Below are 27,870 nucleotides of genomic sequence, written 5' to 3' on the forward strand. Positions count from 1 at the left end.
CGGATCCCGAGTTTAAAGCTGGGCAGGAAGTGGGGAAGAGGGGGCGGGGGAGACAAAGAGGCTGAGTGCTCGGCTCGACTAAAGTTTGGGCTCCGGCTCCTCCCCCAGCCGCCCGCGGCTCTCCCAGAAGCCCCCGACCCACGTGTCCTAGGTGAGGGGGCGGGCAACGCCCCCGGGCTCAGGTGCGCCTGCGGGGCCGGCGTGGCTCGTGTGCCCAGATCTCTGCGCTCGGGGCGTTCGCCGGTCATTCATGCTGCGCGCAGGAAATAAACAACTTTAGGTGCTGTTTCTTGACCTCTTACTATATGTCTGCCACTGTGCCAGACCCTTTGTGTGTGCTAGCTCATTTTCTTTTCTATCAATCCCACCCCAGTTTCTCTCTCTCATACACACACACACACTCACACACACGGAAGGAAACTGAGGCAGTGTGGCTAAGTAACGTGCCCAAAGTCCCACAGCCGGCAAGTGTTAGGATTCAGAGCCAGCGTCTGCACCCTCCCAGGCACCCGCAAACGTAACGGAATGAGGCGCGGAGCGGTCCCCCACCCCGGCACGGAGAATCCCGTCCCAGAGTGGCTGGCGAGCGTGCGAGACGCAGAAAACCACAAGCACCGCGTGGACGCAACGCCCTGGGAGTGAAGCGGGCACGGGACAGCTTCATGCCGCCTGCGCCTCCCGCCTCGCCCAGCAAATACCTGCGGATGGAGGGCGAGAAGGCAGCGGAAAACCTGGGCTAGCTGGTCTGTAAGCTCTAGGTCCAAGTGGACCCTTGGCAGGCTGCGGGGCCATCAGCACAAAATAAGGTTTCCCCAAATTTCCCGCTCGGGAGAATTTCCTGGAGAGCTTCAGTATACGGATTCTCAGGCCCCTTCCCCAGAGAAAGTCACTGGGACCGAGCGGGATCCAGCCAAGTGTTGCTTAACAGGCAAGTTTGGAGGTTCCAGGAATGTGCTCTTTATGAGAAACGATTTCGTCTAGGAATCGGTGTGAGACTCAGGGCTTCTCTTCGTAGCCAATTCCGAGGCTCACTGGGGCCCCAAGAACCTACCACTCACTGACGGTCACGTGGGCCGGGGTCCTCAGACACACACACACACCCCCACACCCCCACCCCCACCCGCCTGGGCTTAGGAAAGCTCCGAGGTGTGCACGCCGCCCCGCCCCTCCGCCCCTCCGCCCCTCCGCCCCTCCGCCCCTCCGCCCCTCCGCCCCTCCGCCCCTCCGCCCCTCCGCCCCTCCCCCGTCCCTCCCCGTTCCGCGACTACAAGTCCCATACTGCCTTGCGCTCGCGCACATTACGCCAGAGCAAGATGGCCGACACGGCGGCCACTGCCGGGGCCGGTGGCTCCGGAACGGTAAGGGCGGGAGGCGCGGGGCCGAAGCCGAGAGAGTCTGGGCATTCTGTAACTTCCCCTAGTGTGGGCAACAAGCTCATAGCCAGAAATCCAGCCCCGCTATGAGCTCCGAGTGGTGGGAGCATCTTTCAGGCCATATATGCCCCCCTCCTTGGGACTTGGCTACGGCCTCCTGAGTTGGTGGACCCGTGTACTGATTGGCTCCTTCCCTGTTGGGGGTTGGGAACCCGGAACACCTCCTGATTGGTCCGAAGAGGCTGGTTTCGCCTTCTTATAGGCCAGCCAAAGTTGGGAGGGATTCCCGTTTCAAAATATTCAGCTTTCCTACTTTTCTGAGCGGTTGTCCTTTGCCTTCTTCTCTTCAGCATCGTGTGGTGGTGTTTTAGTTTTTCTGGGTGGTGAAATGGTGTGGAGATGGGAGGAAAAGAGAGAGATCATTGTTTTCTGGGAGCTGGGCATGGATTCAATCCCATCATGCATATTTTTTCAGCTATATATTTTGATAATCTGCTAAAATAGGAAGTAAAAAACCAGACATTTTGTGTTATTGGCGTTTTAAGTTTTAGGTATCTCCTTGATATTTCGAGCCCCTTGGGTACCTGATTATTACTCAGTTGGCCAGGATTTATAAGTCTAAACACCAGCGGCTACCATATTTTATTTAGCGCTGATAAATATTTAGCGAAAGAACCTTTGCTTGCCATTGATGATAGGTGAGCTATTTGACGGCACCCTTGTCCTATGGGTGAAAATCTTTTCTTTCTTTCTTTTTTTTTAATGGGGCGCTGATTCACAGAGATCAGGAAGTAAACAATCCACTAACCCTGCTGACAACTACCATCTGGCCCGGAGGCGAACCCTTCAAGTGGTTGTGAGCTCTTTGTTGACAGAGGCAGGGTTCGAGAGTGCTGAGAAAGCATCTGTGGAAACATTGACAGAGATGCTGCAGAGCTGTAAGTACCAGGAACCAATAGGCCTTCCTTGAGTCAACCAAACATCTGTTCTGTGTCCTGCAATCTGATAATGTTAGGATTTAGGAAAAGGAGGAGTGTAGTAAAGTGACTTACAGGCTTTAGAATCAGATGGATGTGGATGTAAGCCATCACTCTGCCGTTTCATAGCTTGAGCAAGTCACCAAACCTCCTGAACCTCCATTTCCTTATTTGTGAAGTAGGATAATTGTGTCTCATGGAGTTGTGAAGACAAGTGAGGGGCGTATGTAAAACATTCGACGTTAGGAATGTTGTAAGCTCTTGATGCCTTGCTGGTGCTGTTGTTGCTGCTTGTTCCCTGTGCTCAAAGAAGTGAACAGTTTTGTTGCAGTCACAATTAATTCCCATGAATACATGCTACACATTGGATAATCAAATGCTATAGTATGTGATACAAAGGTGGGGCAAATAAATTTTACAGAATGGAAAAAAACACTCGAAACAGGTTGAGGTGTAGGAGCATGGAGTAGTCTCACACAGGCTTTTCTGTTTGAGCAACGTATTTCCCTGCTTTAGTCTATTGGGGTGGGGAGGTGGTGGAAAGTAGGATGGGATGAAAGATGGGATTATTTTTTTGGGGCACCTGGGTGGCTCAGTCGTTAAGCGTCTGCCTTTGGCTCAGGGCGTGATCCCGGGATTCCGGGATCAAGCCCCGCATCTGGCTCCCTGCTTCTCTGGGAGCCTGCTTCTTCCTCTCCCACTCCCCCTGCTTGTGTTCCCTCTCTCACTGGCTGTCTCTGTCAAATAAGTAAATAAAATCTTTAAAAAAAAAAAAAAGATGGGGTTATTTTTAAGTTGTCTTTTGAGGGATCAACATTTACAGATGAAAGGAAGAAAAAGGTTTGGGCAGAGGGAGAAGTGAACTGCAATGCAGGCCAAATAAAGAATTGGCTAACTCAATGGACAGTTCTGGAGCTGTTGCTGCCCTTCAGAGTTGGCCGCGTCAGGCCGAAAAGGCCCCGCCTCTGTACTCAGTTCTTGATCAGGCACTCACTGCGGGCTGCCCCAGGAAGGACGTGGTCTGAGGTGAGGTTCTCTCCGCAGCTGATGTTCGGAACTTTTAAATACCAAATGTTTTCCTAAAGCAGTGATCTCAAATGTTTTGGTCTTAGAGCCTCTTCAGACTCTTAAATATTGAGGGTCCTGAGGAGTGTTGTCTACATGGGCTTTATAAAGAGTGATTCTTGCCACATGTGGAAATAAAATTGAGAAAAATTTTTAATGTAAACATATACAAGCCCATATTCCATTATCCTTCAGAGCCATGATATCATCCTAGGCCATATAACCTCTGGAAAACTACGTGAGACAATGAGAGTAAAAAAAGTCAAAGAATGTCTTCACTTAATTATGAACATAGTTTTGGCCTCTGGACTTTGAAAAGGATTTCAGGGCTGCCTGGGGATTCCCAGACCACACTTCAAGAACTTTTGTCCTGAAAGAATGGACTAATAGTTCCCAACAGAGAAGAATTCAGTTCTTGAAAAGATCTTGGAATTCAGAGTTTAAAGGTCCTTATGGTTGAGGCAGTTCTTTCTGATAACCACTGGACAAGAGGGCCTTTTTTCTCTCAGAAGACATAGTTTCTCTCGCAGAAGAAAGAGGGGGGATGGAGCTGAAATAGTTGTGTTGGAAAGCTGTGAATACTGAAACTAAAAGGCTTGAAAATAGTATAAAATTCTGCCACTTTGTTCCAAGGAATACCGAGGATAGATGGCTTAAGCTGGGGTCTCGCTAAGATGTGAGCACTTCCATGTTGTCAAGAGCTCTGGAGATCAAAGTTTCAGGATTTGTGTTAGTTATAAGCACCAGGCACCGTTTTTGTGTTTGTTGCCTACAATCACTTAGTTTCTAGGGACTCCAATCTTAGACTGGGTTCAGAGCAAAGTTTCTGAATACTATTTTCTACATTTCTTGTACATCTCCTTTGAAATCCTAGGACCTGCTGAGGAAAAAAAAAAAAAGAAAAGAAAAATGCCAAATGGGCATAGATATTTTAACTGCCACCTGGCTTGTTTCTAAGACATTCTACCAGGATTCTAATTAGGTTTTCCCCGCAGTAAGCAGACGCTGCCCACCATTTTCAGGTATGGAAGCCAATACTAGTCACTTGCCCAGGGTAGTGGTGAGTTGGTGGTGGGTCTTCAGCTCAACACCCTTCCCTCTCAGACACCACTTGCTTTGAACTGCTGAAACATTAGGGCTTCTAGAGCAGGTGATCCTTACCTTTTGGGGCTCCTTTTGTATCTGATGAAATCTGTGGACCTCTCCCCAAAAAAAGGCTTTTCTGTATGTAAAATTCAGCACAATTTTAGTTGTCATGAAATTGCCCATCCACCTCATTTATGGAGCCCAGCTTCATGCCTTCCCTTTTCCCTGAAGGACTTTGGCATAACTTTTTTTTTTTTAAGATTTAATTTTTAAGTAATCCCTACTCCCATCCTGGGGCTTGAACTTACAGCCCCAAGATCAAGAGTCACACACTCCCATCAACTGAGCCAGCCAGGCACCCCAATAACTCTTAAGTAGAAGTTCAGCTTCAGATAGAAGAAACAAAAATTTGTTCCTTCTCTCCCTTTTTTGGTGGCAAGATATACATAACATAAAATTACCAACATAACCATTTGTAAATGAACAATTCAGTGGCATTAAATACATTCACAATATGGAGCAACTGTCAACACTATTTTTCATCATCTAAACAGAAACACTGGGACAACTGGGTGGCTCAGTTAGTTAAGCTTGTGCCTTCGGCTCAGGTCGTGATCTCGGGGTCCTGGGTTCAAGTCCCACATCGGGCTCCCTGCTCAGCGGTGAGCCTGCTTCCCCCTCTGCCTGTCGCTCTCCCTATTTATGCTCTCTCTCTGACAAATGAGTAAATAAAATCTTTTAAATAAATAAATAAATAAACAGAAACACTATATCCATAACATTAACTCCCCATCCCCCCTTCCCCCAAGCTCCTGGTAACCTCAAATCCACCTTTTGTCTGACTTTTCTTTTCTCTAGGTACCTCATATAAATGGAATCTTAAAATATTTGACTTTCTATGTCTGACTTATTTCAGTTTGCATAGCATTTTCAAGGTTTGTCCATGTTGTAGCCTGGATCAGAATTTCATTCCTTCGGAAGGCTGGATAATGCTCCGTTGTGTGTGTGGACCACATTTTGTTTATCCATTCATCTGGGGATGTGCCCACCTTTTGGCTACTGCGAATAATGCTGCCATGAACACTGGTGCTCAAGTGTCTGTTTTCAGTTCGCTTGGGTATCTACCTAGGAGTGGAATTGCTGGCTCGTCACGATAATTTTGCACTTAACTTTTGGGGAACTGAGAATAAGACTTTATGCCTTTGATCCTTTGCCAGACATTTCAGAAATCGGGAGGAGCGCCAAGTCCTACTGTGAGCACACAGCCAGGACGCAGCCCACACTGTCGGACATCGTGGTCACGCTTGTTGAGATGGGTGAGTACCCCTCCAGTTCTCCAGTTCTCCAGTGCAGCCGAGCTGGAGCTGCAAGAGAAAGAAGAGTCCCCAGGAGTCAGCCCCGTCTGCCGAGTGTTCTTGAGTTCCCTCATGAGTCTCCCGGTTTGCTTTTAGCTTGAGAGAGGGTTCCCTCAAAAGAGCGTTCCTCGGAATCTGTTTACGAGACCTCCTACTTTCCTGTTGGGGGGTTCTGCCGGAGCGGCTTTGGAGCGGCAGCCCAGCACTCGAGCTGGGGGCTTCAGCTCTGCCGCCGCGGTGTTCCTCCCCCTTCCGTGTTCAGTAGCCGGTGGTCTGGGCAGTGATTTTTGCTCTCCTGTTTCTTAGGTTTCAATGTGGACACCCTCCCTGCTTATGCGAAACGGTCTCAGAGGATGGTCATCACTGCCCGTAAGTGACTTGGAACTGAGGGACTCAGTAAGGGCTCAGTTAATGGTCGTGGACTGACTTCGTTGAATAGGGCAAGGATCGGTTTGTAGCTACTTCCCAGTGTGGGCTCCCTTCCGTTATCTGGGGATACCTGCAAGAGGATCTTTATTTAGGTTAATAGGATTAGGGTGTGAAGTTCAGTCACCAGAAAGGTAAACCATTTCTGAGGTGTTGCTGTGGTTCCTTGTGCTTTAGCCCCAGAAGAGGGCTGTGTGAAGAATGTGAAAGGTCTCAGTCATCTTCAGTCACGTAAACTATGGCCTGGAGGCCTACTGCCTATTTATGTAAATAAAGTTTTATTGGAACACAGCCACATTTACTTACTATCCGTGGTGCATTCGTGCTATAATGGCAGAGTTAAGTAGTGGTGACAGACTGTATGGCTGGCAAAACCTAGAATATTTACTCTGTCCCTTTACACAAAAGTTGGATGACCTCTGCCTTAGATAAACTGAGTGCCATAAACTGACTTGGGAGTAAGTAGTTTGGGCTTGTAGGACCTTGGGGAGAATATACTACATTTCTTCTCCACACTCTTTTCATGGTGGCGCCTTTTTAAGAAATTCTCTCAGAGTAACAGTGGAAAGGACCATTTTTATTTTCAATCCCTTCTTGTTCTCCTTAGCCCACCCTGACTTACCCTGCCTGGCTCAGGGTTTGTCTTTGTCATCCGGGTTCTATGGGAAGAGAGTTGCTAGCCTACCCCATTTCCTTCGTTCCTCAGCATGCTCCCTCGTGTAGTTAACTTGCCACAGCCACCCACTCTCCTACCTAAGCGGCATGCAGGCAGATTATTGTACGTGGGACTGTGACCCCAGGTCATCCAGCAGGGCCGGGCATCGCGGGGGTGACCTTCTCAGGTCCTCAAGCCAATGAAGGCTCTTTATTGATAGAAATACAAAGTGCCTATTGTACAGTGAGAGCATTGAGGTCCAGCATTTACTTTGAGAAAAGGAGGGATGGGGTAGAGACCCACGGCCTGGGGTGGCGGAGTAACCGGTTGTGACTCTGTTGCAGCTCCAGTGACCAATCAGCCGGTGACCCCCAAGGCCCTCACTGCAGGGCAGAACCGACCCCACCCGCCGCACATCCCCAGCCATTTTCCCGAGTTCCCTGACCCGCACACCTACATCAAAACTCCGGTGAGTGACGTGGCCACACCGGGGACTGTGACTGATACAAAAGTAGTCAGTTCCTATTGACAGTCAGACTGGAGTCCAAAAGTTTGTTGGTAAAAGGGTGGTTCAGAATTCCGAATGTCTTTCCTCATTGACACATAATTTGGCGGAGGAGAATTGTGTTCTCCGTGGTTCGAATGTGCTCTCATTTGCCAAACTCGCAGTTTCACCTTCCCTTGGAAAGGTGTGGTGTGCCCAGAGGTCTTCCACACACTTCTTTTGTCCTCACCTCCACCCCATGTACTGGTGCAAATATGGCCATCAGGCAGGCTGTCGGGGCAAGTCCTCCAGGACATCGCTCCATACCTCAGGAATAGATGGTCACCCGCCATTGCAACATGGCCATTGTCCTTGACCAGTAGTCTCTGTATTAGTGTCATAGGACTGCCTGCTGTAACAAAGTGCCACAAACTAGGTGGCCTAGAACAACGGAAATGCATTGTCTTACAGTTCGAGAGGCTAGAAGTTCAAAATCATGGTGTCAGCAGGCTCCCTCTGAAACCTGCAGGGGAATCCTTCCTTGCCTCTTCCTAGCTTTGAGTGGTTTGTAGGCAGTCTGTGGCATTCCTTGGCTTATAGATGCGTCCCTCCAACTGTCTTCACGGGGCATCCTCTATATCTCCCCTCATGTGACCATTTTCTTCTAAGGGCACCGTCATATTGGATTAGTACCACCATACTCCAGTTCGACCTCATGTTAACTGATTACATTTTGCAATGATCCCATATCCAAGTAAGGTCATATTCTGATGTACCGGAGTTAGGACTTCAACAGCATATCTCTTTTTGGGGGGACACAGTTCAACCTACAACAGTCTCTCACTCTTGTCTAGTGTACCTTTGACAGTAAAAACATTAAGCGCATATTGCGGTGTTTGCTTGTTGACATGAATATAATGTAACAGTATGCCAAAATTATATGCATGAACAGATACTCTCAGCCTCATTAAAGGTTCAGGAAACACGTTCACTCCTTTGTAGTGGCAGCCGTGGGATCGCCTCTGCGTTTTATTTTTTGAAATCGTGACATGTCTTTTAGTGCTCGTATGTTCGCATGCTGTTGGGTACATACCCAGGGGCGGGATGGCTGCGTCATCGGCGGTACGTGTGGTCAGCTTTAGTAGATACTGCCAAGTGGTTCCATTAGCTCTTTTAAAAATCTAATCTCCATATCATGAAGAGTAGTTGCTGTTTTGGTCATGGTTAAAATGGCAGTTTTACCATTAACAGTTTAAAATGTTTTCATGAACTTCTCATCCTAATGAGATCTCGGCCGTTTTTCACTCGGTGACGTGATTGCCAAAGAGCTCATCGTTAGGAGCCAGGGCAGTGTCAGCCCACCGTTTTCTTGCTGACTTGCACTTACAGTGATAGCCTCAGTCTGTGTGTCCTCGAGGGGCCCTTTTGGGACAACATAGCCAGTTTGTAAAGGTCGGTGTAAGAAAACAGGCCGATACGTAAGCAGCCGCTCACATGCTGCAGGATGTCCTATTACACTGGTGGGACTGGGGGATTCCCACTCTCCCCTCAGGGTGTGTCTCTCGGGCCTGAGACCAGCTGTCACAGAAGCTACATGAAGGCCTGGGGGCATTTGCTATAGTAAATGTGCATTTCTTAATTTTTAAGCTTAAAAATAAATATTAGTCATAGTTACATCATTTTCTTTCTGCCCCTCCAACTGCCCTTGGGGATCTCAGCTCCAAGTAATGTCAGTGGGGCACCAAAAGGGTGGAAGGACATCACAACAGCAAGAATGATCCATGGATATTCCTCTCGTGTCTTTGCCCTTCACTTTCCAGACGTACCGCGAGCCCGTGTCAGACTACCAGGTCCTGCGGGAGAAGGCAGCATCCCAGAGGCGGGATGTGGAGCGGGCACTCACCCGCTTTATGGCCAAGACAGGCGAGACCCAGAGTCTTTTCAAAGATGACGTCAGCACATTTCCATGTAAGAGTCTCTCCCCCTCTGGGGACCCTGTCTTGTCGTTTGAAATAATCATTCCATCTTTCCTTTCTCTCAGCATGATAGGAAGAAACGAGAGCTCTGTCTTTGTCTTGGGGGCAGCTTGGTCTTCACACTTCTGGCTCCTGTTCCCACGTCTGAAGGGCCTGTCCCTAACCGGTGACTGAAACTGTTATGGCCTCTGTGGGGATCAGCTCTTTGAGGTTCAGTTCAAGCTACCTTGAGCGTGACTGGCCATAGGCATCAGAGAGACTCACCCGGTGGAAGGGGAAGCCCTGGCAGTAGGAGGGACACTGACATTAGGGGGCGAGGCACTGACCGAACACCCCCACCCCCGTTCTCTGCTCTTCACCATGTCCTTTCACAGGCTCCCCCTCACTGAAGTTCTCATCTCAGCTCTGCCATTTCACTGTGTGCCCACGTTACCTCATCTCTGTAGGCCTCGGTTTTTCCAGAGCTGAACAAGAGAGATTGGTTTGGGTGATTGACTGAGTAAGCAAGGCCCTATAGAATGCTTGCTGTGGGCCTGGCCCTGGAATAAGAGCCGCTAACAGTTCACAAGTGCCAGACACCGAGCTAATCCTTTCCCTTGTATTATCTCATTGAATTCTCTCGTGAACCTGTGAGTGGGGAACTGTTCCCACCACCATTCATTATAGGAAGCTCACTCCATGCCTCAGGGTCCTCATCTGTAAAATGGGGCTGGCAATCGTACTTAGGGTGGAGGCAAGGATTAAAGATAGCGTATGGGACGTTGTGTGGTCCGGGATGAGTGTTCGAGCGCATCAGCCATGACTGTTGTTCGTTGCTGCTCACGCATCTGTTGTGAGGCTCTTAGCCCGCTGCAAGGACACCGTGACTGGAATGATGCCTCTCTTCCAATTTCTTAGTGATCGCCGCCAGGCCTTTCACCATCCCCTATCTGACAGCCCTTCTCCCGTCGGAGCTGGAGATGCAACAGATGGAAGAGACGGATTCCTCGGAACAGGATGAGCAGACAGACACAGAGAACCTCCCTCTTCATATCAGTACGGTGGGTCCTGCCTTCTGCCTGCTTCACAGTACCCCTAAAACTCGCCCCTGCTGCCCTCAGCCTATCACCCTGGGAAGTAGACATGACCTACCCCGGGCCTCTGGCTTTGTGTTAGGGACTTAGATCACGGGCTCATGATGATCCAAGTGTGACATGAGCTCTTGTGTGAGAGATAAGTCCATGTCATGGGGACCATTCATTCATTCATCAAATATTGAACGAGTGTCTGCCAGAACCAGGCACAGTTCCGGGTACTGGGGAATTAGTAGGAGACGAAATAGACAAAATTTCCTGCCTTCACATAGCTAAGAAAAATGATAAATTAGGAGATAGGAAGTAGTGTGGGTATGAGGGGATGTGGTACTGGATAGGGTGACTGAGAAGGTAACATTTGAGGGAAGACCTGAAGGGAATAAGGCTTATACGTATCTGGGAGTAGAACATTCCTTGCAGAGGGCATAGGAGATGCAAAGGCCCTGAGGTGGGAGCTGTTGAGATGAGGAACAGCAAGGCCATCAAGGTGGCATGAACAAGGGGGAGCTCCTGGTCAGTCACATCTTAAAGCCTGTACTCAACACTGGGCTTTTTCTCAGTAAGGTGGGAGCCATTGGGAATGCTGAGCAGAGGAGGGTCAGGGTCTGATGTAGGTTTCTTAACAAGGTCAGGTTGCTGTGTTGACAGTGGACTGCAGAAGACAAGGGCAGAAGCAGAGAGACCCGCTTAGGAGGCTCTGCAGTAAACTGAGCGGTGGTAGTAGAAGCAAAGGCAATGAGACGTGGTCAGATAGATTGTTTGGTCAGATTCTAGACTATTTTCAGAGCAGAGCCAAGCGATGGAGTGGGTATGAGTTGTGAGAAAGAGAGAGCCAAAGAGGACTGCAAGGCATTTCTCCTGAACAACAGGAAAGATGGAGTTGCCTTCAGCTAAGCTAGGGAAGCCCTAGGTGGGCCAGGTAGCTAGGGGAGAGGCAGGAGTCCGGTGAAACAGGGTAACTGAGATGCTCATTAAACAGCCGGTGGTGATGTCAGGTGGAGAGATGGATGTGAGTTGGAGTCGGAGGAGCTGTCGGGCAGAGATGCGAATTTGAGAGTCATCAACACGCAGATTGTGTTTAAAACCATGAGACTGGGTGAGCTCCCTGGGAGTGGGTAAGGATAAAAAGAAGAGGAGCTGGGCTCCATAAGTACAGACTTGTGCTGTCCGTTACAGTAGCCACGTGTGTCTATTTAAACTGAAATTAGGGGTGCCTGGTGGGCTCAGTCGGTAGAGTGTGTGACTCTTGATCTTGGGGTTGTGAGTTCGAGCCCCGTGTTGGGTGTAGAGATTACTTAAAAATAAAATCTTTAAAAATTTTTTAAAAAACTGAAATTAATGTAACTGAGATAAAACTAAAAATTCAGTTTCTTAGTCACACGGGCCACTCCTTAAATAGCCACCTACGGGTAGTGGCTACCACATGGGGCAGTGCAGATGCGAACCCTGACATCATTGCAGAAAGTTCCGTTGGACAGCACTTATACAGACAATGGTTTCAAGGAATTTTGCTCTAAAGGGAAGGAGAAAAATGGAGCGGTGGCCCAAGGGGGAACATTAAGGGGCTAAGAGAGGCGTTTTTATTTTTGTTTCTTTAAGATAAAAGAAAGAACAGGATGTCAGTATGCTGATGGGATGATCTGGTAGAGAGGAAAGGTGGATGCAGGAGAGAAAGAAACATTTTGGATTGATGTTCTTTGGTAGGTGAGAGGTAAGGGATTTAGGGGACAGGGCATGGTGGAGGGTTGGCCTTGTTAGGGGCATTTCACTCCCGGGGGAGGAGATAGAGTGCGTGGGCACAGAGGCCAAGGCGGGTGAGACGTGCTCGTCAGAGCTCTTGGATGTTCTCATCTGGGTATCGATGTGTTGTACTCAGTACATACAAGGATAAGACCCCACTCGTGTTCCTGCATCTTTGTGAGAAAGTGCCAAGTACAGCCACAGAACTTCTAGAAGTTTGGATACCTTTAAGGCTTGTGGGACCCTGTGGTCTGCTTACCATATTCATCCATCCTTTAAGGCCGGCCCTGACTTTGAAGCCAAGGATGCCTTGGTGATTGTCATTGGACCAAGCGTTCCTCGTGTTCTCTACCGTTCCAGGCGGCAGGTGGCAGCCAGCAGCTCCAGCATGCAGGTGGAGTGCAGCCGGCCTGTGCTGTCTTCTGTTATTTGCCGACGGGCCTCCTTGCTTGAACGCACGTGTCTTTAATGTTGGATTGTTCCTTTCAGAATTAGGGCTAGAAGCCCGTGCCTTTACCTAAAGCAGAGGAACTTGTTATCCTACCGTTCTGTTTTGGACTCAGTTAATTTGGTCTGAGATACGGTGATTGGGTCGTGGACTCAGATGAGGTTCACCTTATGAACAGGAGGCATCTTCTAAGCAAAACCACCATCCCTTTGTAAGTACCAAGACGCTAAAGGCCTGCAGGTGTGTGACAGGACACCACAGGGGGTGACATAGGTGAGGTCGCGGCCGTGAGTGAGCCAAGGCTGTGGGAACGCAGGAGGTGCTATAGGACTCCAGGGTACTGAGAGGCCAAGCCAGACGGCAGAGAGTAGGAAGAGTCGAGCTGGCCCGGCTTCCAGTCCAGACTGCTCTGCTTTCCAGATAACATGACCTGGGTCGCATTCCCCAACATCTGAGTCTTTCCTCAGAAGTACCAAGGCAGGGATAGGAACACCTAACTCGGCAGCCTACATTGGGTGCCTGGCTGGTGGCTCCCTCTCCCAGCCTCCCACCGTTTCAGGCTGTACGACCCCCTGCTCTTCTGTTAAAATAAAGAAATAAATAAAAAGACCTCAAGAAAAGAATCCTAGCAACAATTGATATCCAGTTAATTGGACTTGTTCATGTTGTTCTGCTGAATGGCAAGTACAATCCTATGTTTCAAAATTCACAGTGTAGAAAGAAATGTATCCTTTATCCCATCCATGGTCCCTGTCATCCACTTCCCCGCCTACCAAGCGGCCAGTGTCACCAGTCTCTTGTGTATCCTCCCAGAGACACAGTTTCCTCCTTGTTTTAAACACAAATAGCAAATCACAAACCATTTCCCTTCCTTTTTTCCTTTATCGGTGTATCTTGGTGTTCATTCCATAGGTGTATGTCAGGAGTTTCTTCAGCCCTCCTTATGCTTTCATCGTGCTCCACTGTGGGGTATAACCACGCAATGTCACCAGCTCCCTGTGGACGCTTGTGTTTTCTATCTGTGGTTTACAGACAACGTCACAGTGAATTAAATAACTGGTATTTTAAAGTATTCGTTTATCTATCAGTGGCAGCACTTCTTTCGAGGACTGTTGCTAGTTGGTTACTTTGTTTAACCCAGTTCCGGTTTCTCCATGTACTTGAACATAAAGGGACTATTCATTTTAAATTAGTGTGTAAGAGAATTTTTTTTCCTTCTATATTTGAACTAGCTGCCTTCCTCAGATAATACCCATGTCTAAACTTTTGCTCTTTTGTGAACAATGTACCATTCATTTACTCAACAAATATTTATTTAGTACCTGTATGTGGCAGATACCGTTCTGGGTGTTTGGGATACCTCAGTGAGCAGAGCAGACGGAACATCTGCCTTTTGGAAGCTGTGTTGGCTGGGGGGGGAGGGGATACAATGAACGTAATATATAGATGAATCATTTACAGTCTATTAAAGATGGAGATGCTATTGTTGGGGCGAGGGGTTCAAGGAGGGGGAAGATCCAGGGTGAAAGATGGAAGCTTCAGTTTTAAATAGGGTATCAGGGTAGACATCACTGAGGAGACATTTGACAAGAGACTTGCAGGAAGTGAGCAAGTGAGCCATGTGGATATCTGGGGAAGAGCATTCTGGAAAGGGAGCAGCCAGTGCAGAGGCCCTGAGGAACAACACAGAGGTGAGTAGGGCTGTGGCTGAGGGAGGCAGTGGGAGGGAGGTGGAGGGCAGGTCAGGTAGGACCCTGCAGTCAGCTTTCAGAACTGGCTTTTAAGTGGGTGACATGGGAGTCATGGGAGGGTGTGAAACGGAGGAGGGACATAGCGGAACTCCCTCAAGGATCGCAGGCTATGGGGGAGGTCAGTTAGGAAGCTGCTGTGACAGTCTTGACGAGAGCTACTGGGGGTCCAACAGGGCAGCTGCAGTGGAGAGAGTGGAAGTGGTCAGATTCTACCCGTATTTTGAAGGTAAGGCCAAGAAGTTACCCTAACAGATTTGGATGTGGGAGTCTGAGAAAGAAAAGCAAGGATGACTGTGGAGTTTTGGCTTGAACAGCTGGAAGGACGGAGTCGCCATGGGAGGACTGTGGGAAGACTGCTCTCAGGGGAAGGGCTGGAGTTCCGTTTCTGGCACAGAAGTCTGAGGTGCCTCCTCGAGGCCGGGTGGAGATGTTGAGCGAGCAGGTAGCTATGCGATCCTGGGTGTCAGGAGAGAGGTAAGGGCAGAGGGGCTCATGCGGCCGTGGTCAGTGTAGAAAAACGGTGTTGGAAACTGTGAGGCACCGCAGTCACCCCGGGGTGTGGGGGGGCTCCCCAGAGCTCACACACTCAGGCCTTCGCAGGCTCAGGGAGCTCCTGACAGACTCTTCTGCTCCCACCTTTTTCAAGCAAATCTCAGTGAGTTTGGTACTTTACTTTTATCTACTCCTATCCCTCCCTGTCTCAAGGCTGCCTGTCCCTGAAGGAGGCAAGAAAGTGGCATTTCCAGCTGTACTTGGGAGAAGAGAAGCTGTTGTCCCATGACTCGGGACCCACGTCCTGGCCTTGTGAGACAAGTGAGCCAAATGGAGGGAGCCTAGTGCCCTCTGGCAGAGGTCCCAGAGCTGGCTTTTCTGTGCCCCTGACTGTCCCTCCCATCCTCATTATCTCAGGAAACACTTAAGGCATGGTTAAAGCGAACTTGCTGCAACTTTAAGGCAGGGCGTTTCCGGTAGAGAAGACAGCAGGGATATAAGGGGTGGGTTACTAAGCCAAGCCATTAACCCCTTCAGAAAGATTGGGAGCCAAATACCCTAGGCAGGTCTGGTCCTGGTCAGACCTTGGGTCTGGCATGAGCTAGGTTGGCCTGCGGGCACCCGCTTTCAAGAGAGCCTCCAGAGGGCCCACAATGGCTCTAGGTTGTGGTCCCACGGGATCGGCTGTTGCACAGGGACCCTGGATGGAACTGGGTTTTGGGGGGAACAGAATTGGTGGGGCACGGAGGGGCGGGCAGCAGAACCTAGAAGGGAGCCAGTTTCTTCAGGTGTACTAAGCCTGTGCCTAGAGTCCCTGTCGCCTGCTGTCCCTTGTGAGGGAACCTGCTGTTCCTGTCATCCAATCACAGCGCCCTCTACCCTGCTGTCTTCGACAACAGAATCTTCTGGTTGAGGTCAGGTCCTCTTTTGCCTCAATTACATTAACAGGAATCTCACTGACAGGACGCTTGGCCTGTCACCAGGGGGCGCAGCCCAACAGGCTTCTTCGGGTCACTTCTCCCTCAGGCCTGAGCTTCTAGGTCAAGTCCTTGGTGTGGTTTTTTTCCCTCTTCCCCTGCAGCTTCTGCTCATTTTAAAGAACTTGGAAAACAGAAGAGAGTATAAATAGGGAAAGGAGAATCAATCACCCATATTCCCAGAACTGGTTTCTAATGTTTCGACCTACTTTTAATATGTCTACACACATTATGATTAAAAAATGCTTTAATTGAGGTCATGTTGAATATATGTAAACCTATAAACTTTTCTCTCAAATCACTTTCCTCAAAAAGCAAACAGTGAAAGAGCTGACCCGCATGTCACAGATGGGGATTGTCGTTGACGTTCCTGTGTTGGCGCCTGTGCGCTCTCTTTGCCTTGGTGGGAACCCTCAGGGCTCTAGAAGTGTTTGGCCTCTGTAGCAGTATGATCATTTGTACCTGTTGCAGGAACCAGATAGTTGAGAATCTGGAGGAAATCGATTATGATTTGCATTCGGTTTGGTCTAGGAGATGTCCTGGGGACATGATTTGTTCTGGCCCCGTGTCCTGCAAAGCATCACGGGTCACTTCTCTCTTTCTTTATTTCCACACAGGCTGGGCTTCCTCCTTGAGCATCTAAATGTTTGCCTGTGACTCCCGGCCCCTGCCAGGGCTCTGTTCTAACTCGTGTCATTACCTTCTCAAGAGGTTCAGAGTGGTGTTTTCTGAGCTGCCCTGTGTCCAAGCTGTTGGTCTCATCTTCCTCGGCTTGCTGGCCCTTGCCTGGGCCTCATTTCGCCAGGGGCAGGGATAGGTCCATTAGAAAGAAAGTGGTCTCCTGGGCTTCTAATTGCTTGATGAAAGGGATGCTAATAGTAGTTCTTATTATGGGCATGATCTCTTCCCTTATGCCATTGGTATTTTGCTTTATTTCGGCTTTTGCTCAAAGGATGATTCTGGAGCCGAGAAGGAGAACACCTCTGTCCTGCAGCAGAACCCCTCCTTGTCGGGAAGCCGGAACGGGGAGGAGAATGTCATCGATAACCCCTATCTGCGGCCTGTGAAGAAACCCAAGATTCGCAGGAAGAAGTGAGTTGGAAGCTGGGGTGCAGAGAGGCTTCTCTGGTCAACTGAGGTGGTCTTCTCTGCTCCCTGGCAGAAAAGAGAGACTCCCCAGTGGGTCTGAACCTTGGGAAAGGGAAATCTTTTCCCGTTTCCTCTCCTCATTCATCCCCCATGTGTACCTCTTGTTGCAAAGAGTTCGAGCGTCTGCAGCCCAGGGACCAGCCCTCACAGCCCTAGAGCTGTCCCCCTTAGAAGGAGAGCAGGTGGGGCCCCCACCAGGCAGGCCCCATGGATTCCTCTTCTTTCTAGGTCCCTCTCGTGAGCCGAGAAGGAAGCCTGCCTTGTACAGAGACGCGGACACCCTCTCCTGGAGTGGTTAAAGCCACTGAAGGGAAGAAGAGAGGGTGGCCTTGCAGTCAAGCCAAGGCGGCCGGTGTGACTGGACATGATTTTAGTAGCAAACTTAATATTAAGATTACCTGTTTTCACTGGGTATTTGGGTGGAGGAAGCCGTGATGGTGATGCTCAGACTTTCTTAACCTGACTGGACTGTGGGGCGCCGAAGCAGCCCCTGGTGACTTCAGTTGCTGTTACAGGACTTGATTCCTTTGAACCCTGGAAAACCAGGCATGCGCAGATATGTTAAACACAGAGGAGTCAGAGTGATGCGTAAGGGCAGCACTGACTCTCTCGTTGGCACTTGCTGAATGCTCCCAAAAGCAGGGCAGCGCTCTCTCTCCTGAGGGATTTGTCATGGACTGTCCCTCCGGTGTGTGCTTGGGGACTACCAACTGAGTCCTGCTCCATCCCAGGAAAGAGGTTTTCTCTGATGAGCCCTATCAGTGGATATATTATACTGTGACTTGTAGAGGAATCACCGATTGTAAACAACAGGAAAAGGATTTGATGGTGGGGGGTGGGGAGGGTGAGATTTTGAGGGATGGGCCTGGCTGGTCTGCTGGAAGGCTGGCGTGGACCTAAGGCCGTGGTCCCACCTTATGGTGGAAGTGGGCTGAGAGGAGCCTGCAGGCCAAGCCGGGGTATTCTTCCAGAAGCAGGTCTGAATCTGATCAACCTCTTTTCCTCCTGGGGAGAGAAGACTTCGTCCTTGATGTACCCTACAAACCAAAAAAAAAGAAAAAAAAACCCCAAGTGTTAAGGAAGATGCTGGGCAAGCTGATACCCTTTGGCTGGTCTCCAAAGGAAGAGATTTAAAACCCAAGTCCAAAGAAGAAAAATGCTTGCAACACCTGGGAGTTAACACAGGATAAACAGGTTGTTCCCTGTGTTAGCGTCCTGAGGTCCATATCGAACTTTCCCGATTCTCTGCTTCCAGAGTCATTTCCTCACCTTCCAGGCTCTGGGTGAATTTGAAGACTTGAAAAACTTGACGGCAGGGTCCTCGTTCCTTTGGCCTCACTGTTGCTCCAGGGCCCTCTATCCCATTACTTGGAGGCAAAGAGCTGCTTGTCAGTCCCTGAAGAGGGCGTGCTGGGGAGATATTTGGGTTCCCCCACTCCGGACCAAATAAGCATTCTTCAGGTTGGTGGTGGCCTGAAATTCTTCAACTGAACAGCAGTCCGAGCAGGCCCTTGCTGAGTTTGTGATTCGGCTCATGGCGATTCTCGGCCGGTTGAGTTTACCGGCCCGGGTTTGAGCCCTGGCAGGTGCAGGGCTGAGACCTTGCGGGCTGGCTGTTCTCTGCTCTCGGGGCAGCCACCCCATCAGCATTTCTGTACTTCTTCTTTCACCATTACTGTCCAAAACCAGCACCTGCCCGATGCCGAAGGAGGAGGAGGTGGGTTTGGGAAAGAGTTGCCACTTCTGCTGTTGAGATTGGAGGCCCTAATTCTGTTCCGGATGAGAGGCCCCAGGGAGATGATTAGACAGCTTGAAACATTGACCCGACTGTTTTTGTGTAAAAACTGTGCATAATTCTCACTGTGTATTTATAAATTTCTATTTTTTATAACTTTGGGAGACTTCTTAAAGGGGAAAGGTAGTAAACAGAGCCAGATTAAGGACATGATTTATGGGCTTTTAGTAAAAGGTCATAATAAAAACTTTGCAAATGAAAGAGAATGATATACTTTGAACTTAATTTGTATTCAGAAGTTACAGCAAGGAGTTAAGGCTGTAGACGGTTAAGGCTTAGTCCTTCTGTTGGACTAAGTACCCCTGGAAACTGTATAAAACTTTCTACTTTGGAAATTTTCAAACACAGTGAGGAAAGTGTATGTGCTTTCCCTGTATATCCGTCACCCAGCTTCAACACTAAGCAACGTCTTTTTCAGTTCTGTTTCATTGATGTCTCCCACCTTTTTTACTTTTTTTTTTTCCTGGAGTTTTTTGTTTTTTGGGCTTTTTAAAAGATTTTATTTATTTAGTTATTTGAGAGAGAGCAAGAGCAGGGGGAGGGGCAGAAGGGGAGGCAAAGGGACAAACAGATTCCCCGCTGAGTGAGGAGCGGATGCGGGGGCGCAATCTCACTGAGATCACAACCTGATCTGAAATGGAGAGTCAGAAGATACTTAACCAACTGAGCCACCCACGCATGTGCCCCTCTTCCTGGGTTTTAAAGTAAACGCAAGACCTGTGTCATTTAATCTGTAACTAAGTCATCATGCTAATTTCACAGCATGTTGGAAAAAGAAAAAAGTCCCACGTACCCTTGGCCCAGTTCCCCCAGCGGTAGCATCTTGTGTAGCCGGTGCAGTATCAGACCCAGGAGACTGGCCTCAGTACAACCCACAGAGCTTATTCGGATTTCACCTGTTCCTCTGTGCAGTTTGCTTACATGTGGATTCATGTAACAACCCCCACAATCAAGATACAGAACATTTCCCTCACCGCCCCCACCTCCCTCGTGCAGTCTCTCCATAACCCCATCTCCCCATCCCTAACCCTGGTGGCTGCTCTTCTATTCTCCATCTTTATAACTGTATTTAAAGATTGTTGGGGCGTCTGGCTGGCTCAGTCGGTTAAGCATCTGCCTTCGGCTCAGGTCATGATCTCAGGGTCCTGGGATGGAGCCCCGTGTCAGGCTCCCTGCTCAGCGGGGAGTCTGCTTCTCCCTCTCCCTCTGCCCCTCCTCCTGCTCGTGTTTTCTCTCCATCTCAAATAAATAAAATCTTTAAAAAATAAATAAGTGAAGATTACTAATATAAATGGGGGCCCCTGGTTAGCTCGGTCCGTGGAGCATGCAACTCTTGATTGCAGGGTCCTGAGTTCGAGCCCCACATTAGGCATAGAATTTACAGTTAAAAAAAAGATTGTTAATATAAATGGAATCATAAAGGGATAACCTTTCAAGGTTGGCTTTTTTTCACTCAGCATGAGTAAGAGCCCTCGGGGTTGTAGGTCTGGATAGTTCCTTTGGGGGTTTTTGCTGAGTCATACTGCATGGTATGGATACACTACAGTGTGTGTAAGCATTCACGCTTCGAGGAACACCGAGGCTGTTCCCAGTTTTGCCCTATTACGAACAAAGTGGCTACGCACGTTTGTGTATAGGTTTTTATGTAAACTTAAGTTTCACTTCTCTGCAATTAATATCCAAGAATGTAATTGTTGGGCCCTGTGGTAATGGCACATTTACTGTTAAAAGGAACTGAGACTCCCCCAGAGTAGCTGGACCATGCGCATTCCCAGTAGCAGTGTGTGAGTGAACCAGTTTCTCCACATCCTCACCAGTATTTGGTGTTATTATTTTATGTTGCTTTAGCCATTCTGACAGGGCTGTAATATCTCGTTGTGACCTTAATTTGTATTTTTCTTGTGTTTAGATGTGCTTATTTGCTATCTGGTGGAATCCAGTTGAGTCTCTTGCCCATTTTCTCTTTGGGTTGTTCCTTTGTTTTGAGATTTCTTTATTCTAGATACAAGAACTGTGTCAGGTGTGTGGTTTGCAGACACTCTCCCACTCCACGTCTTGTCCTTGTGTCCTCCCCACAGGATCTTCCGCAGACCAAAAAGCTTTTAATTTTGAAGACCAATTTATCAGTGTTTTGTTTTATGGGTATTTTTAGGGTTGGGTCTAAAAACTCTTCACCAAGCCCTAGCTCCTGAAAATCCTTTTTTTTTTTTTTTTTGGTAACATTTTTATAAATTTATGTTTTACATTTTAGTCCTTGTTCTATGTTGCGTACATTTTTAGAGATGTGAGATTTAGGTTGAGTTCGTTATTTTGTCAGTAAATGTCCAGTTGATCCCGCACCATTTGTTGAAAAGCTACTCTTCCGTCATTGAATGACATTTGTACCTTTGTCAAGACTTAGTTTTTTTTGTGTGGGTGTTGGGGGGCTGGTTTGTGTGGGTTGATGTAGACTTTCTTTTTTTTTTTTAATATAATCACCATGTCAATATCATACTTAACAAATGAACAGAGATTTCGTTTTTAGTATCCAGTTCATATTCAGATTTCTCCAGTTGTCGCAACAATGTTTCTGTTTGTTTTTAATAGTTGCCTTGCTTGAGTCAAGATCAATATAAGATCCGCACACTGCACTTGGTTTTCACGTCTCCTAAGTGTACAAACAGTCCTTTTGCTATTTACTGATGAGCACGCCCCATCCTCAACGCCCCCTTCCTGGGTCAGCAGCCCCCCAGTCTGGCCTCTGGCGAGGACACTCAGCAGGCTCCTTTCCTTTGTTTCTTTCTTTTTTTTTTTTTTTTAAGATTCTATTTATTTATTCGACAGAGATAGAGACAGCCAGCAAGAGAGGGAACACAAGCAGGGGGAGTGGGAGAGGAAGAAGCAGGCTCCTAGCGGAGGAGCCTGATGTGGGGCTCGATCCCAGAATGCCGGGATCACGCCCTGAGCCGAAGGCAGACGCTTAACCGTTGTGCCACCCAGGCGCCCCTTTTCCTTTGTTTCTAACCAGGGGGCAGTTAAATGGTGACCAGTGAAAACTGAGAAACCAGTAACAAAATGGCCTGGGCTTCTGGGGAAACAAGCGTAAAAGGAACTGAGGTTCTTGAGCTTTGTTTTTCTAGAATCCTGAAGTTGCTCTAAGAGGACATGTGATTCAGTGGCCCCACAACTGACCGGCTGTGAAATCGGGGGCAGAGCACCAAACCAGTTGCTATAAAATGGGATAATTATGATACCTTGTGAGGACGATTTACTGAGAAGTGTCTGCAACCGTGGCTTCTAAATGACAATATTATGCCAGTGCCAGACTTTTCGTGTTGCTTTAAAAATTACATATAAAAACTAATACTAATTGAGAACGTAACTAACTTGCCCATCACTGTTTTACATGTATTGGCTCACTCACTCCTCACAATCATCTCATGGTAGATTTTCTTACTGCTTCCATTTCCAACTGAGGACCGGGCAGCGCAGGGAGGTCAGTAGCTTCCCGCGGTCCACGCGGCTGCTGAGTCCCAGAGCTGTAGTCTGCACCTGGCATCCTGCTCCCGAGCTCATGCTTTTTACCTTCTTCTTCCTCAAATTCACTGAGCGCTGCTGTGTGCAAAGTGATTCCCGCCACACACTCATGCGGCCGTTGGCCCGCGGGTGGGAGGAGAAGGAGCTAGAGATGGAACCAGTGACACAGAGGGGGTGATGGGGAGGCAGGCTGAGGCTGCCATCACAGCTCTCCATTCCTTGAGGAAGTAGATGAAGGGACAAACAGATTTGTGAAGGGCTTTGATCAGTTTACGAATAACGCATCTGCAGCAGACTGTGAGGAGACTAAGGATTCTGGTACGAGGAGAGTGACGATCTTGTCAGGGGAAATGCCTGTGGCCCCTTTCCCTGCCCTGTGGAAACAGACACGGGCTGGAACACCTTTTGGTCTGACCTCGGGTGATATCTCCATTGGATTAAATGGCATGTGCCAATATGAGTTGGGCTGTAGAGTCTCCCCAAAGTCCCCAAAATCTAGTGGTTTCAGACCAAAATGTATGCCTTCTACGAAAGTCTGGGTAGGTGGTCCTGGCTGGCTTGGTGGCCTGGTGGTGTCAAGTGTCCTTCCCTTTCACGGCTCCTCCATCAGCTCAGGTGCTGCTCACACCCATGTGATGGAAGGCAGCCGCCCCCTCTCCACTGGCTCCGCGTTCCAGCCTGGCGGAAGGAGGAGAGAGGCGGCGTCTGCACAGGAGAGCCCAAGCCCTGGAAGCTGCCCCCTCCTAGTCAGTGGCCCCATCAAACGGCAAGGGAAGTGAGGAAGTGTGGGTTTTAGCTGAGTGTCCGGGTAAAATTTGGGAGCTCTGTCTCCATGGAAAGAACAAGAGAATGGATCTGGAGGACAGCCAGCAATCTGCCACAAATGGGCGGGTACCCAGGAATGCCTTGATGGGACAGGGAGCAAACCCTTCCCGAACACGGAAGCCACCTGACTTGGCACCTTGGCTCTGCCAGCCGGGCCCCGAGGCCAGCAGTCAGGTGCTCCTCTAGGCTGGGGCCCTCAGTGAAGTCCAGCCCAGCTTTTGCCTCTTGTGTGTGACCTTGTTGGCTGCCCCTTCCTTCAGAGCTGTTCCTGCAGCTTCCTTTCCTTGTTATTCTACCTCTTGGCTTCCCTTTTCTTTGCTGGCTCTTCCCCCAACCCACCCAGCTATGGATCCGTCCGTCTGTAGCTCACTCGCCACATACTCTCCATGCAACGCAGTCAGATTGGATCTGATTCCACGTCTGCTGCCGGCTTTCCCACTTCAGAAGGAAGGTAGAAATAGGCCCACAGCAGCTGGCCCTTGAGTACTTGCCTCAGGCCTTGGTGGCAGGCTTTACAGCATTTTCTCATCCTCTCAGCCCCCCCCGCCCCCCAGGGCTAAACCCTCTGGAATCTTCCTTCTTCCTCTGCATCGGGTCAGTCACCACATTCTGCCCCCTCTGCCCTCCGTTCCAGTCTGAGGCCGCACGTCCCTGCTGTCCCCCAGCCTGCATCTCCTGCAGGCCCGCCTTCCTACAAGTCCTTTCCCTTCCTGCAGGACGACTCGCAGTTCTTCCCTACGGCTCCTCAGCCCAAGTCTAACCTGCCCAACCTGGCTTCCCAGGGCCTCTGCCAGTTCATTGTTTCTTTTGGATAACTCCTATCTCTTTCATTTAGTGAAAAAATGTGGATCTAGCACCTTCTGTGTATGCCAGGCACTATGCCAGGCTCTAAGGATACCACGGTGAACAAGGCAGACATGGCCCCTGCCCCCAGGGAATTCACTTCCAGTGGGAAGAAAACAAAACCAAAAGCATTAGATTGTGGAGAAATGCGAAGAAGGACATCAACGGGGGGTTTATGCCAATGGGGGAGAAGGCCATTCTCATCACTGCTGCAGCCCATGCCTTCTTTCATGCTCTTCCTGGCCACCACGTCCTACAATCCGGCCTGTCCTTCCAGCCTCCATATCCTGTCCAGATTATATTGATCCTTTCTTTCCTCATTCATTCATTCATTCAACAGACATTATCGGCTTAACTGACTGAGCCACCCAGGTGCCCCTGCTTTGGGTAATTTAAGGAAGATTTAATAAAGGGATTACCTCCAACGGTGGTGGAGGGGAGGGGGGAACACAAGGGTGGTGTAATACCTGGGTAACAGGGAGCGGGCAGTTACCAGAACCTGGAGAGAGGCCTGTGTGGGTGCCCTCTGCCAAGAGCTGAGGCCTTGGGTCATTGAGGCGCCCAGTCACACACGGCGACCCTGGAGGGAAGGAGCCAGCTGGGGAATTAATACCCTGGCCTCAGGCTCCTCCCTCCAGACTTTGGGTATCCTGCCTGTTGTCTGCTGAACAGAGAAGCGAAGCCAGAGGGCCGGCCTCCCAGGGCACAGTGCAGGGGAAAGGTAGGAGTGAGTGGGTTTGGAGGAGCAGCTGAGAGGAGCGAGGTGCCAAAGGGGGTGCTATTTTATTTTATTTTGTTTTATTTTTTAAAGATTTTATTTATTTATTTATTTATTTATTTATTTGAGAGAGCAAGAGCAGGGGGAGGGGGCAGGTGGAGAAGGAACAGGGAAGGGGCGGAGGGAGAGGGAGAAGCAGACTCCCCCTCTGAGCGTGGAGCTAGACAAGGGGCTTGATCCCAGGACCCTGAGATAATGACCTGAGCTGAAGTCAGACATTTAACTCGCTGAGCCACCCAGGTGCCCCAAAAGGGTCGCTATCTTAGAAAGGGTAGGGAAGGAAAGCTGTCTTTGAGCAGGGCTCTGAATGCATCGATGAGGCCAGCCGAGTGGAAAAGCACTCCAGGGAGAGGGGAAAGCAAGTGCTGTGTGCCTGGAGAGGGGTCAGGGGGGAGCAGGGGGTCACACCGTGCAAAGCCTCAGGGCCTGGGTAAGGGCTTTGGGTGTTACTCAGTGCTGGGTAGCAAGGAAATGCCAGGATCATTCTGGCCGCTGGGTGGTGTTCTGGCTGGAGGGGCGTGTGAGACTACGTGTCTCAGTTCCACGAAGTTTGGCATTTAGCAAACGTGATTCCAAAGGGGGACAACCAGCAACACCAAACTGGAGGCCCCAAGAGAGCCAACCAGGCCTCTGGGCGTCTCCCTGCAGTCTGAGTCCTGTAGGAACAGGGAGAGGGAGGAAACAAAACACACAGTTACTCTCTTCCCCCAGGCGCTCACTTGTAGTCAGGGAGACAAAAACACAAGCACCACGCATCTAGACAGAGGGGTAAGTGTCAGGAGAGGGTGGGACTTGAGGGCTGAAGACCGGCCTGAAGGGGGTGGTGTTGGCAAGCGAAGCTTCTGGAAGAGGTAAGGGACAGGGGAGAGCTGAGATGGCCTGCAGAAAGGCGGGAGGGCAGGTACCCTCCATCCCCAAGGCCCCACCAGGCCCCCGCACAGCCCCTGAGGCTCCTGTTGGCCCTCCTGTAGCATCTTCGTCTTCGGGGGCTGGTTTGGTGCCAGCCGGAGCCAGCCGGAGCCAGCCTTCTCCCCTGTAAATCCGGCATTGGCCGTTGGCCCGCAGGTTGCACCCCAGCTAGGCAGGCTGGGTTTGCGAACATCTCCTCCTGCTCCACACCAGTATCGCCCCAGGAAAGGGGTCGTTTTTTTTGTTTTTTAAGGATTTTATTTATTTATTTGAGAGACAGAGATATCATGAGCAGGGGGGAGGGGCAGAGGGAGAAGGAGAGCAGGGAGCCCGACGTGGGGCTCGATCCCAGGACCCTGAGATCACGACCTGAGTTAAAGACAGAGGCTTAACGGACTGAGCCACCCAGGCGCCCCGAAGTGGGCCCTTTGACCTGATGGCGTCTGGGGTTGGAATGGGCCCTGTGCCAGCTCATTGGCCCAGGTGAGTTCCTGATGATCTGCGAGGCTTTTAAATAGAAGGGTCGGGAGGCTCACAGGCCCTTAGCAGTAGCGCCCTGGGTGTAAGAGGAATGGCCTGAGCCTCGCCAGTTATCTGCCATCATGAAAGAGCCCCGGGGCCCCAAGTTCTAATTTGATTTCTTTAGGACTTTGTTAAGCATTCATTTATGAATTTTCCTCAACCACTGATGATGGGTCTACCATTCTTCTGTTTTACTCAGGCTCATACTGAAACAGGTTCTTAATTCTCTGCACGTCAGTCAGGCCGCAGTGCTCAGGTGCGAGTGGGGGGCAGTCGGCCTGAGGGTAAAGATTGCCCATGGACATTCTCGCTTCTGGAAACACATTCAAGGTATTTCTCCTCCTCTTGGAGCGAGCGGCTTACCCTCCTCTCCATTTTATTACTAGCTTTTCCTTTTTTACTAAAAAGTTGTTTAATTTAATTTTGAAGAGATTATGTACATGGTAGAAAATTTCAAAGATAGAAAAAGAAGGGATGACTAAGCATCTCCTTCTTGCCCTGTTTCCCAGACTTCCAGGTCTCTTCCCTGGAGGCGACCAGTGTGTCCCTATCAATATAATCTTATGTATATACAATGCAAATGCTTGTATATACTCTCTCCTCTTTTTACACAATGGCAGATACTGTATAAACGATCCTTGCTTTCTCCCCCACTTCTCAGTGTACCATTCGGGAGTGGTTCCCTGTCAGTAATAAAAGTTGCTTCGTTCTGTCCCTCGGCTGCAATGGTGGTCCATAGTGCGGCTCCACCGTTATTCAACCAGGTGATGGGCGCGGAGGTGCTTTGCAGGCTTCTGCACACAGATGCCGTGAGCAGATTGGTGCGCCTGTCATTTCACCGTGAGTGCCCACTACACGTGGACAGGTGTCCCTGGATGTCTCACAAGTTGTGGCAACTTACACTCTCACCTCAGTGCCTGTCTCTTAAACTTCCGCCTCCTGTGTCCCCAAACCCGTGGGAGCTCGCCAGCCTGAGAGCTAGAAAATGGTCCCTCGCGTGGTTCTGTTGGAGTGGAGCGGGCTCTCTTCCCGTTCATTTTATCGTAGCAAGCAAGTGCGTGGGGGGAGGGTGTCACCGTGTGGTGTGATGATGCCCCCCAGGGGCACCCCAGGCTCCCCGCTGTCACAGGCTCCTTCTGGGCCGAGAGTTCGGAAAGAGCGTCCCAGGGATGGTGACTCGTGATCTGGCCCTTAAGGCTGAGCAATCAAGCAAAGGAAAGAAGGGACATTCCAGGCAGAGAGGACAGAGACCACAGCGGATGAAGGGAACACAAGGCTGAGTGTGGAAACGGAGGTTAAAGGTGACCCTAAGGGCCTCGTTGGCCTTGCCGGGAGGTTCTGTTTTGATCCTGTAAGGGTCAGGGTGCCCATGAGAAACCACGATGCGTCTGGGCACAAATCCATTGACAGACCTGTTACACGCCAGGCGCGGCGCTAAGCCCTTGCCGGGGATGAAGCGCGCGCATCCTCCCAGCAGCCTGGGGAGGCCGTGCGATTATCCTCCCCACTGACTGTTTATTTAGAGAAATTGAGGATATTTCCAACAAAAAATGCTGTGATGACATGATGTCATTTTGCTGGGCTATCTGTAGGCCAGCTTCCTGGGAGTGGAATTCCTTGCCCACGATATGTATTTCACATTTTGGTAGCTATTG

At 49.7% G+C, this 27,870-nt stretch overlaps 1 protein-coding gene across 12 annotated transcripts; it reads left to right on the forward strand.

Annotated features, from left to right (window-relative positions):
• The first annotated feature begins 1,293 nt into the window (after positions 1-1,293).
• Positions 1,294-26,929, forward strand: TAF8 (TATA-box binding protein associated factor 8). 12 transcript variants are annotated; one of them, XR_005838326.1, is made up of 9 exons: positions 1,294-1,358; positions 2,155-2,311; positions 5,719-5,817; positions 6,163-6,225; positions 7,282-7,406; positions 9,242-9,389; positions 10,295-10,437; positions 15,115-15,222; positions 16,831-16,970. XR_005838326.1 is itself a non-coding variant. In XM_040643469.1 (9 exons), exons 1-9 carry the CDS (start codon positions 1,314-1,316, stop codon positions 26,599-26,601), a joined length of 1,107 nt encoding a protein of 368 aa, XP_040499403.1. In that variant the 5' UTR covers positions 1,294-1,313; the 3' UTR covers positions 26,602-26,929. The 12 variants fall into 12 exon arrangements, 9 of the variants coding, with proteins under 9 accessions (XP_040499403.1, XP_040499405.1, XP_040499407.1 ...); XR_005838324.1 differs by lacking the exons at positions 15,115-15,222; positions 16,831-16,970 and adding exons at positions 12,070-12,170; positions 12,571-13,730; XR_005838325.1 differs by lacking the exons at positions 15,115-15,222; positions 16,831-16,970 and adding exons at positions 12,070-12,170; positions 12,491-12,575.
• Positions 26,930-27,870: the final 941 nt, after the last annotated feature.

The sequence above is a fragment of the Ursus maritimus genome, unplaced genomic scaffold (assembly GCF_017311325.1).
Source record: "Ursus maritimus isolate PB19 unplaced genomic scaffold, ASM1731132v1 scaffold_29, whole genome shotgun sequence".
Lineage (NCBI taxonomy): Eukaryota > Metazoa > Chordata > Mammalia > Carnivora > Ursidae > Ursus > Ursus maritimus.